Raw genomic sequence first — 11,878 nt, 5'->3', positions numbered from 1 at the left:
GAGAACGTGCTGTTTGAGAGAGAACGTGCTGTTTGAGAGAGAACGTGCTGTTTGAGAGAGAACGTGCTGTTTGAGAGAGAACGTGCTGTTTGAGAGAGAACGTGCTGTTTGAGAGAGAACGTGCTGTTTGAGAGAGAACGTGCTGTTTGAGAGAGAACGTGCTGTTTGAGAGAGAACGTGCTGTTTGAGAGAGAACGTGCTGTTTGAGAGAGAACGTGCTGTTTGAGAGAGAACGTGCTGTTTGAGAGAGAACGTGCTGTTTGAGAGAGAACGTGCTGTTTGAGAGAGAACGTGCTGTTTGAGAGAGAACGTGCTGTTTGAGAGAGAACGTGCTGTTTGAGAGAGAACGTGCTGTTTGAGAGAGAACGTGCTGTTTGAGAGAGAACGTGCTGTTTGAGAGAGAACGTGCTGTTTGAGAGAGAACGTGCTGTTTGAGAGAGAACGTGCTGTTTGAGAGAGAACGTGCTGTTTGAGAGAGAACGTGCTGTTTGAGAGAGAACGTGCTGTTTGAGAGAGAACGTGCTGTTTGAGAGAGAACTGGGGAAAACAAGGTTTAAAGTCAAATATATTCACAGTTTCTCAAACGACTCTCTGCCTGCTTATTAACAAAATACTGACTGACCAATCACACGCAGTCGCTGCCTCTGGGCCGACCAATCAATGACTCAGTGCAGTTCTGGTTGGGAGGGATGTATTATAAGAACTGGAAACCGCCATAAAACCTCAATGAGTAAAGAGGGCACCGATGTGATGTAATGGTAAACTCTTCCCGTTTTCTAAATGGGCGTGGTCTATTAGCATTAGATATCTACACAGCTAACACGTTTAGCATTCGGAATATAGGTTTAGCTCGTTAGCATTAGCTCAGTCTCCTAAATGGGTGTGGTCTGATGTATTTATATCTTATAAGGCTAACATGGACATTAAAACAGCTAACGCACGTGTTTAGCATCATGAATATGAGTTAGCTAGGGCGTCGGCTAATAGACGTTAGCTAGAAAGCTACGTTTAGCTAATGTTAGCGCTCTGTGTTAGCATTACCAATCAGAAAATTGTTCAAACGTATATAAGTTTCTCCAGATGTGTCCTTCTGGAAAATGCCATTTAATGCTTTAGAGCTTACTGACGTGTTTAGCATTACCAACATTTGTTTGCTAACGTTAGCTAACGTTTAACGCTTAGGTTAAAGGGACAGTTCCAGAGGTCAAGAAGTACTCAGGTCTTGAGTAAAAGTAGAAGTACTCAGCTCTTGAAGTACTCAGCTCTTGTACTTGAGTAAAAGTAGAAGTACTCAGGTCTTGTACTTGAGTAAAAGTAGAAGTACTCAGATCTTGAAGTACTCAGCTCTTGTACTTGAGTAAAAGTAGAAGTACTCAGGTCTTGAAGTACTCAGCTCTTGTACTTGAGTAAAAGTAGAAGTACTCAGGTCTTGAAGTACTCAGATCTTGAAGTACTCAGGTCTTGAAGTACTCAGGTCTTGAAGTACTCAGATCTACAGTAAAAGTACTGCATTCAAAATGTTACTGGAAGGCGCCCTCTTGTATTCCGGTGTCCGGCTCTTATAATACATCGGGGCTGTGAGCGGGGCCATCGTTACCTCATTGTTCTGATGAGGAGAGAACGTCACGACAACGCCACCAACCAATCAGCTGGCAGTATGAGAAAGATAAAGAGCTTTTTGAACAACAAAGCAAGCAGACATGTCCCAGTAGAGACTATCGATATACACCTGGACATCAGCAGGCATCTTCGGCCTGACCAAAGCATCCTGATGTGTTCGGGGAGGTCTCTTCAAAGGTGATCGAATACATTTGGATTTGAATGCCGCCTCGTGTCCGTATCGACGTTTACTGTATTCACAAAGCACTCTTTGCTCTCCCGATAACCTGAACACGACGGGTTGAGTGGTGGCGTCATCGCCCGGACAGTCTCTCCTCACGGGTCTACGGTCTGTCTTTGGGTTTCCACTTTGAGGCGTTTGACTGGAATCTAAATGACTACACTAAAGTAAGCCGTTGGGTGCAATGCGTTGCCACGACCACATCTCCCGTCAGCAGGAACGTGCAGCTTCAGAAAGGACGCACATCCTCAGCAGCACTCCTCACGCTGCTGAGCGCCCTCTAAAGGCTGCACGTGTTGTTGCTGAGATGTTTCTTCATGTGGAACACTTGTGTTTCTAGATGTGCATCCTTCCTGAAGCTGCAGCGTTCCCCCGACGGGAGAGATGTGGTCGTTGGAGCACGTTGCACCTGTCGCCCTCCGTACGTATCTCATCCCGTAGAGTTCGTATTAAATGCCTACAAAGAAAGCGACCGCTCCGAGTCCTCTGTGACGACAGAACGAAGCCGCCTGCGCTCTCCTGATGCCCAGCTCTGATTGGCTGCCGGGCCGTCCCTTCCCGTAGGCGGACTGTGCGGATGCCCCAGCGGGACGCTCAGGTTCGGCCTCTCTCTCTGCAGACAGCCCCCCCCCTGTGCTCGGTGAAGCGCTCCATGCTTAACAATCTAACGTAGGATATGAACGCGACTAAACTGCAGCGACCGCTTGGTTTGTGGGCGATAACGTCCACATCGTGGCTGGGCTGCCGATGAGTGACGTCTGAGGAAGACGAACAAAGTAAATGATGCTGCATCTCGTACAGGAGCCTGATTGGTTACTTTTTAATATACTTTTTGTAAGCTTGGTTTTCGTGAAATGAGTTTCCTCTGAAAGCCTAACAGATTGACGCGCCTCCACGGGTCCTCTCAACGCAGGGCGGGAAGCCTTTTCACACAGAGACACATGGTGGAAGGGCCGCTCGCTGACGGGGAGGTCTACGGCCTCTAAGTCATCAGTTAGCTAAATCAATGTGAGTAAAGGATGCTTGACGCAGCAGCCTCGTGGGCCACCAGCTCTCCGTAAAGCAGACGCTTCAGAGCGATTTTGATAAGAGGACGTGTGAAGGGTTTATTTCAAGGTTGTTATTTAAATAAGTTACTGGACTGCTCAGTTTAGATTTGTTAGAACATATTTTCAACTTGAATTGACTGAAAGTGGTTTCATTAACACATGAATACTACTATGTAATATATGTTTACAGATATATTTAAGAAGTACAATACAAGACACGGCCGAGTTCCCTCTGTGGGCAGCATTACATTATACTGTCAGAGTCAGCTGAAGGCCGATTGGACACCCCTCTCAAAGGCTCCAGAATCCCCCCAAACAGCTAGAACTGCCCTGATTGGTTGTCAGCGATAAGCTCCTCCTCCTCACTCCCTCATGCAGACGTTGCACCTCCCGATGCTCTCCCTCTGCTGCCAGCTCTCCTTCAGCGTGGAGGAGGCGCCGTCGGAGGAGGCGGAGCTTACGGAGGCCTCCACGCGGGTCAGCCAGAAACTGTAGATGTTGGCGAAGTAGTGGCAGGTTCCTCGGGGCCCCTGGCACTCCACGAAGGGTTGGGCTCTGAAGTCCTTCAGACAGCTTCCTGAGGACGTGAGAGACTGGCCGCCGCCCTCGTCCCCTGCTCCCGTATGCTGCAACACACACAGGAAATGACATCATCGTGAGGCATTCCGCTGACTTCCTGCAGACAGTTCCTTCACTGAGGCTAAGGCACCTCTGTTCACCCTCTGTCTGAAACCAGAGCCCAGTCTGCTCTGATTGGTTAGCTGGCCGGCTCTGTTGGGATTGGTCAACCGGTTTAGAGTTGTCCCGTCCCTTAGTCGATCACGTATCATGGGAAAAGTGAGAGTCTAATGTTTTGAAAATAAAAGTCAGAATTCTGAAACTTTCTTTCAAAATTTCTGAGATTTTGAAAAAATGTCAGAATATTTGATAAAAGAGTTTTGTAAAAAAGCCCAGTACCCACCATTAGGAAGGAGTAACCGCTCCACAGGCTGCCCCACCGCGGGGGGCATTCGGGCCGGGAGGAGCTCTGGCTGTGCAGAGCCACCGGAGACGAGGCGGCTTCGCACACGGCACACCGGCTGATGTGCTCTTCGATGGAGGCTCCGCCCACCGGGAAGCTGGGCACCGCCGCCGTGGTCGACAGCCAATAGGATTTGTCGTTCCGACTGGCGTAGGAGCAGGTGCCCATGTTACAGGAGGAGAAGGGCATCGTGGAGAAGACCCTCATGCAGGAGCCCGCCTGACCTGGAAGGCATAGAATCAGGATCAGGAGGGAGCAGGCCCAGAACAACAGGCGGAGTCCGGGCTGAAGCGGTTTGGTGTTCAATGAGGGAAATAACCCCAGCTAGCAGCTCCCGCTCTCTGTCGTCCTCACACTAAATACCCTCCACCATGAGAGGAAGACCGATGCCTCCTGTGACACTTAACATGTACAACCCTTAGCAGGCAGCGGCGTGTATGAAGGGAACACAAACCCAAACAAACGGCAGCAAAAGGTTTCTTAATAACAAACTAAACGTCTTCCAGAATCTGACCGCCAGAAATGTGTAATTTTCAAGATGGCGTCCAAGATGGCGTCCAAGATGGCCGAGCGTTCCTTACTGGAACACGGCCTCGTGATATCAAAAGAGCCTTTGCCTAGACATTTTTATCACCCTTTTATTTTTATTTATTTTTATTTTATTTTTTTTATTGCTTTTTAATTAATTCTACCGTGTTGTGTAATGTTTATTTATACTGTTCATGCTCACTACTTGTAGCACTTCGGGATTTGCATTCAAATATGAAGTGCTTTATAAATGGAACTCATTATTATTATTATATCCCCAACAATCTAAATATCGGATTGAAGCATTATGTAATCATATTATTGCCCTTTGAACTCGTCCAATGGGAGGCCGCCACGAGACTAACAAAAGGCTTTAAATTCAATTAGTTTAAATGATGAAGGAGTTATTTTAAGACGCCAACTTGAAAAGGAGACCTTGGTCAGATTTTGTAGACCTTTAGGATGTCATGAAGTCCCTGATCCTAAAATAATCCATTGAAAACCCTTGTGTAGCAGTTAGTTTGGGGTCAACCATATGTGCAGCCGACTGCCGTGTTGCTCTAGCCGGGTCGAGCCGCTCTGGGTTCTGCCCCCTGGCCGATGCACTGAGATCTGGATGGAAGCTGGATGTTTACCCAGGTCCTGCGTGTGCGCCTTCTCCTGCCCCTCCAGGTACAGCAGGCTGTATCCCACCCACAGGACCCTCATGCTGACTGGACAGCTGGGGATCAGCTTTGACTGGCTGTGCATCACCAACATGAAGCCAGAGTTCACCTTCTTGGGGGGTCCGGAGGGTCCGCGGTCACCCATTGGCCCGGGGTCACCTGAGGCACACACAAACAAAGCAACAGGAATTTAGATCCACATCGTTAGAAACTCTCCCTGGTCCCCGGCTTCAGGTTCAGGATCCACGTGTCTGGGGTCCTCTCCTGGAGGGAGTCATCACATACAGAGACTAGTTCCTGAGCAGTGTCCTTCACATGGAAGGAGTCATCACATACAGAGACTAGTTCCTGAGCAGTGTCCTTCACATGGAAGGAGTCATCACATACAGAGACTAGTTCCTGAGCAGTGTCCTTCACATGGAAGGAGTCATCACATACAGAGACTAGTTCCTGAGCAGTGTCCTTCACATGGAAGGAGTCATCACATACAGAGACTAGTTCCTGAGCAGTGTCCTTCACATGGAAGGAGTCATCACATACAGAGACTAGTTCCTTCAGTGTCCTTCACATGAAAGGAGTCATCACATACAGAGACTAGTTCCTTCAGTGTCCTTCACATGGAAGGAGTCATCACATACAGAGACTAGTTCCTGAGCAGTGTCCTTCACATGGAAGGAGTCATCACATACAGAGACTAGTTCCTGAGCAGTGTCCTTCACATGCTGATATCAAGAGAGGGAGTCACACAGTCACAAGATGGAGGAACAGAAAGCAGTATTCAATGTTTACTCCAGATCAGCTCCACGTCAGAAATGAGCATGCTTGATGTCTCTCTCCATAATGAGCATGCTTGATGTCTCTCTCCATAATGAGCATGCTTGATGTCTCTCTCCATAGTGAGCATGCTTGATGCCTCTCTCCAGAATGAGCATGCTTGATGTCTCTCTCCATAATGAGCATGCTTGATGTCTCTCTCCAGAATGAGCATGCTTGATGTCTCTCTCCAGAATGAGCATGCTTGATGTCTCTCTCCATAATGAGCATGCTTGATGTCTCTCTCCATAATGAGCATGCTTGATGTCTCTCTCCACAGAGGCTGAGTCATCATGTTCATCACAGAGCTATCATCTGCCTCAAGCAGTCCTGATGCTCTTCTATCACACATCCTGTCATGCTCACAGCTACAGTTGGTACCTTGTTAGCATGCTACTCTCATGCTGGAGGAGGACACTCAGTATTTTCCCAACACCCAGGATATCAAGTGCTCCTCCAACATGAGAGCATGAATATATGTACGCACATAAAACAAATAAAACTGATCAAATAATGCAAGAGAATGCGACGGTGTGTTGTCACCTTTCCCTCCGACCGATCCTCGCTCCCCCTGAAGGCCCAGATCTCCTCGGTCTCCATCTGGACCTGAAGACCCCCCAGGGCCTGTTGGGCCCTCAGGACCCAGGTCCCCCTTTCTACCTGAAACACACAAGAGCTGCCGTCAGAAACAATGCAGCCTTTAGCTGAGTGTCTGCTGGTGGAACTCTCCTGGATGCCCGCCCCCCCCAATGCTTTAGACCCAGAATCAGCCCTTCAGTAGCAGGGCTGCACAGAGGGACGTGAGGGACGTTCATATATCTGAGATGATGTATGACTGCATGGTCCAATAGGAGGCCTTAGAACTCTACGCCTGTGCACCAGAGGGCCGGTCGTGGAGCGGTCCCTCACCTTTGGGGCCGGCCCGACCCATTTCTCCCAGAACGCCGATATCTCCAGGCGTCCCGGGGCGCCCGGGGTCGCCTGAGGGCCCCCGGGTGGAGGGGGGGTACGTGGGGCAGGGGGACACGCGGCCCTGCTCCCCCTTTGGGCCCACCGGACCAGAAGATCCCTTCGGTCCTGGAAACCCTCCGGGACCCGTGAAACCCTGAGGCCCCCGAGTTCCTGGCAGTCCCATCAGACCTGAAGACCCCCGAAAACCTGCACACACACACACACACACACACACACACACACACACACACACACACACACACACACACACACACACACACACACACACACACACACACACACACACACACACACACACACACACACACACACACACACACACACACACACTGTTTATGGAACTATATCACGGTCACATGACTTCCACCAGCGGGGTATTTACTGGCGTATTTTATGGTAGAACAAAACTTTAAAACGTCTTCAGCTCGTGTCCACCACAGACTCTATTTCACGATAACAACCAAAGCACGTTCAGAACACCGTTGACCTCCAGGCCAGGGGACAGGAAGTGGTAAGATGCTGAGTCATGGTTTGGACACTGACCTTTGTCTCCTGGACTCCCGGAGAGCCCTGGCTGTCCCGGGGGCCCCTGAGATCCCTGTGGGCCCTTCGGCCCCGGGCAGCCCGTGTCCCCGTTCTCTCCGTCGTCTCCAGGCACCGGAGTGTTCTCACCTGGTTCCCCAGTCTCGCCAGCACATCCTGAAACATCGAAGGTCAAAGGTCATCCAGCTGATCGACCTGTTAAACCCTGCCATGAAGTGCACATTGGTATTTGAGCTTATCTCCGAACGTTTCAGTTGGTCAAGTGAAACGCTGATGTTGGTCAAACCCGGAAAACCAGAATAACTACTCAGGTACTGAAGTTGTGTCAGACATCAAATTCTAATGATTGTTCACGTCCATAGGGACATCGTGGAAAACCAGAACACTTGATTTAGCTGGAGGTAATCCCCAGAAGCTAAACGCTAATGTATGACTGTATATGGACAGCATGGTCACATGACTTCCTATATGGACTACACAGCATGGTCACATGACCTCCTATATGGACTACACAGCATGGTCACATGACCTCCTATATGGACTACACAGCATGGTCACATGACTTCCTATATGGACTACACAGCATGGTCACATGACTTCCTATATGGACTACACAGCATGGTCACATGACCTCCTATATGGACTACACAGCATGGTCACATGACTTCCTATATGGACTACACAGCATGGTCACATGACTTCCTATATGGACTACACAGCATGGTCACATGACTTCCTATATGGACTACACAGCATGGTCACATGACTTCCTATATGGACTACACAGCATGGTCACATGACTTCCTATATGGACTACACAGCATGGTCACATGACTTCCTATATGGACTACACAGCATGGTCACATGACTTCCTATATGGACTACACAGCATGGTCACATGACTTCCTATATGGACTACACAGCATGGTCACATGACTTCCTATATGGACTACACAGCATGGTCACATGACTTCCTATATGGACTACACCGCATGGTCACATGACTTCCTATATGGACTACACAGCATGGTCACATGACTTCCTATATGGACTACACAACATGGTCACATGACTTCCTATATGGACTACACAGCATGGTCACATGACTTCCTATATGGACTACACAGCATGGTCACATGACTTCCTATATGGACTACACAGCATGGTCACATGACTTCCTATATGGACTACACAGCATGGTCACATGACTTCCTATCACCGTCACTTCCTGCTTTGGTACAGTGTCCTCTATTACAGGTTACACCAGAGTCTGACCTGGCTCTCCGTCTGTCCCGGCACACCCAGGTTCTCCTCGAGGCCCCGGGATCCGAGCTTTACAGTCCGGTCCAGATGTACCCTTAGGACCCAGCCCCCCTGGTGGTCCTACAACAACAACAACAACAAAAACAACACACAGACGCTGTTACTGACAAGGGTTGCAGTGCGATTGTCCAAAGATCAGCTCCTCTCCTCTCCTCCTCTCCTCTTCTCCTCTTCTCTTCTCCTCTTCTCCTCTCCTCTTCTCCTCTGCTCCTCTCCTCTGCTCCTCTCCTCTCCTCTTCTCCTCTCCTCTTCTCCTCTCCTCCTCTCCTCTGAGTGAAAGGTCACGGGTTTAGGGATAGTGGATAGGAGAATTCAGAAGGACTTAGGAGAAGAGACTGCGGTACTTAGAGAATCGACTGCACTTCACTATCCCACGTGTTTATGACGTCCTGAATGTGCGTCTGCTGCTGTGGGGTAACCATGGAAACTACAGTTTCTATACAGCGGACTACAAACATGGATGCTCAATAAGAACGAGGGACTGCTGTAAACTCATCTGGAGACTCTGCTCCGTGCTCTGATGCTGCTGCTTTGCTTTATGAACGTGGACAACAGAGACACAGATTCTTCAGGACCAAAGCTGGAACTGAATAAAAGAGGAAAGTGAAACTTGTGCTCGTCGTCACCCTTCCTCAGGTCTAAATGTTTCCTAAGCTAAAGGAGGCTATCAAGGAAGTTCCAAAGCTCCTTTCCTATCACCTAGAGGATTTGAACGGCTCTTGTCATGGCTGCCACTGAGGGACTTCCGGGTCCTTCACTCCGTGAGGAACCTTCCTGAGTGAGAGTCATGAGAAGAGCTGTAGGAAAGGAGCTGTGGAACTCACTTCATATGGAACACGAAATACATGGACTGATGCTAGACTGAACGATGTTCGACTCGAATGGACATTGTTTTATCGTCTGGACACACGTCTCCTCCCGTTCCCTCAGAGGCTTCAGTACAGATCAGGCTAACAAGTCACTCACTAAGCTGAGCCCCTGCAGCTCAGTCATGTCTAGACCCTGATGGGGATCTGATACAGACCTTGGGCTCCTGGAGGGCCCCGGGGTCCTGGTGGGCCGGGCTGGGATGAACCATAGGGTCCCGGAGGCCCTGTAGGACCTTTATCACCTGGAAGACCCTTGGATCCTGGAGGTCCTGGGACACCCAGACCTGAACAGAAGGACACACGATGTCACTGTGATCACCAAGACCTCTGACCAGCTGACCTGAGACCAGTTTGAACGGTCTTATTGTTTGTTTCACGTGTACTTGATGTCTTTAGCAACTGACTTGTGATTCTATTGTGTGAGTGAGTGAGTGAGTGAGTGAGTGAGTGAGTGAGTGAGTGAGTGAGTGAGTGTGTGTGTGTGTGTGTGTGTGTGTGAGAGAGAGAGACTCATACCTCTGGTTCCCATGTCCCCCTTCACACCTTTCAGTCCGTCCAGTCCGTGCAGCCCCAGCGGTCCAGGAGGACCTGGAGCATTGGAACAACACAAAGGTAAAGTCATTCTGTTTTCTGTGTGACATCACAACAGGATTATCTGCAGCTCTTATTTTGAAAAGCAGCTTCAGAGAGCAGGAGGAGTCAGCTCTTATTCTGAAAAGCAGCTTCAGAGAGCAGGAGGAGTCAGCTCTTATTCTGAAAAGCAGCTTCAGAGAGCAGGAGGAGTCAGCTCTTATTCTGAAAAGCAGCTTCAGAGAGCAGGAGGAGTCAGCTCTTATTCTGAAAAGCAGCTTCAGAGTAGTAAACTAGTGGAGCCTCGCGGATGGGGGTGCTGCAGCCCCCTCAGCACCCCCCCTTCCCGCGCCCATTCGCAATGTCTCGCTGTCTCGCAGACCCCACGCAGCACCCAGTACCCCAGCTCGCACTGTCCGCTCCTCGCGCCTCACAGGGCAGAGCAGCGAGCCCCCCAACGTCCCCCAACACGGCCCCCAGGGGTCATTTCTGGTTTCTGACCTTGGAGTCCCAGGAAGCCTTGAGGACCTGGAGCGCCGTCAGCACCAGCTGCACCCGGAAGGCCTGGAAGACCCGCACGACCTCTGGGACCGGAGGGGCCGACCACACCTGGAGCCAGACGGAGAGACAGGTAGAGGAGCTAGGGTCATTTTATACAGAGTACAATATAGAAATAGTACTACTAATATTACTCAAGTACAAGATCTGAGTACTTCTACGTTTACTCAAGTACAAGATCTGAGTACTTCTACTTTTACTAAGTACAACAGCTGTGTACTTCTACTTTTACTCAAGAACAAGATCTGAGTACTTCTACTTTTACTCAAGTACAAGATCTGAGTACTTCTACTTTTACTAAGTACAAGAGCTGTGTACTTCTACTTTTACTCAAGAACAAGATCTGAGTACTTCTACTTTTACTAAGTACAAGAGCTGTGTACTTCTACTTTAACTCAAGAACAAGATCTGAGTATTTCTACCACCTCTGTATATAATAATTTACTCTCCTTGTCATGAATTTATATATCAGCTTTAGAGACCCACACCGATTGGTTCCAGGCTGTCTGCTTTACGCATTTTAACATTGGACATCCTCAAGTGGCCATTTGAGGAACTGCAGGTGTTTCTCCTTCACGTTGTTTCTCACATAAAGGTTTTCAAACACTTAATAATGGAAGTTTCTTCTTTGCCGTGGTCCATATCTATCGTAAGCTAAGCTAGCATCATGTTAGCGTAACACGGCGTAAAGGCTTGACGAGCTTCACTACCTGGTGGGCCCAGATCCCCGCCATCGCCTGGATCTCCTTTACATCCTCGCTCTCCTGAATCCCCCGAGAACCCGGCTCTTCCAGGATCTCCTCGAAGTCCAGGAGCTCCTGAGAAAGAGAACAGCTGATTCATCCAGAAATGCACATCACGGTTAATTCAACAATCATCTAAATCTTAAGAAGTGAATATCTGAAAATCTAACGGTTTTCAGATATTCAATAACTTTTGAGTTTGAGGTCAAAATGTAACCAGTATTCAACCAACGAAGTCATGTACTCTTCTAATATCCGTTAGTCTATAGATATGAATATCTAAATGGTTTGTCCATCTGTCAGCAGAACTACAGAACATGACTTGGTCCAATTTGAATGGAACTTGGGGGAAGGGTGTAGCATTGGCCGAGGAAGATTCCCTTA

At 48.9% G+C, this 11,878-nt stretch overlaps 1 protein-coding gene across 1 annotated transcript; it reads right to left on the bottom strand.

The window, feature by feature from the left end:
- Positions 1 to 435: 435 nt before the first annotated feature.
- LOC117441755 (collagen alpha-4(IV) chain-like) lies at positions 436 to 11,569 on the bottom strand (the record flags this gene model as incomplete). Its single annotated transcript, XM_034077769.2, has 11 exons — positions 436 to 3,515; positions 3,851 to 4,134; positions 5,074 to 5,262; positions 6,460 to 6,576; positions 6,826 to 7,074; positions 7,432 to 7,587; positions 8,707 to 8,814; positions 9,779 to 9,907; positions 10,140 to 10,211; positions 10,695 to 10,833; positions 11,462 to 11,569. Coding segments are annotated over 11 exons (1,815 nt in total), but the record flags the coding sequence as incomplete, so codon positions are not given.
- Positions 11,570 to 11,878: the final 309 nt, after the last annotated feature.

This window comes from Pseudochaenichthys georgianus, unplaced genomic scaffold (genome assembly GCF_902827115.2).
Source record: "Pseudochaenichthys georgianus unplaced genomic scaffold, fPseGeo1.2 scaffold_1961_arrow_ctg1, whole genome shotgun sequence".
Taxonomy (NCBI): Eukaryota; Metazoa; Chordata; class Actinopteri; order Perciformes; family Channichthyidae; genus Pseudochaenichthys; species Pseudochaenichthys georgianus.
This window is presented reverse-complemented; position numbering and strand designations above follow the sequence as displayed.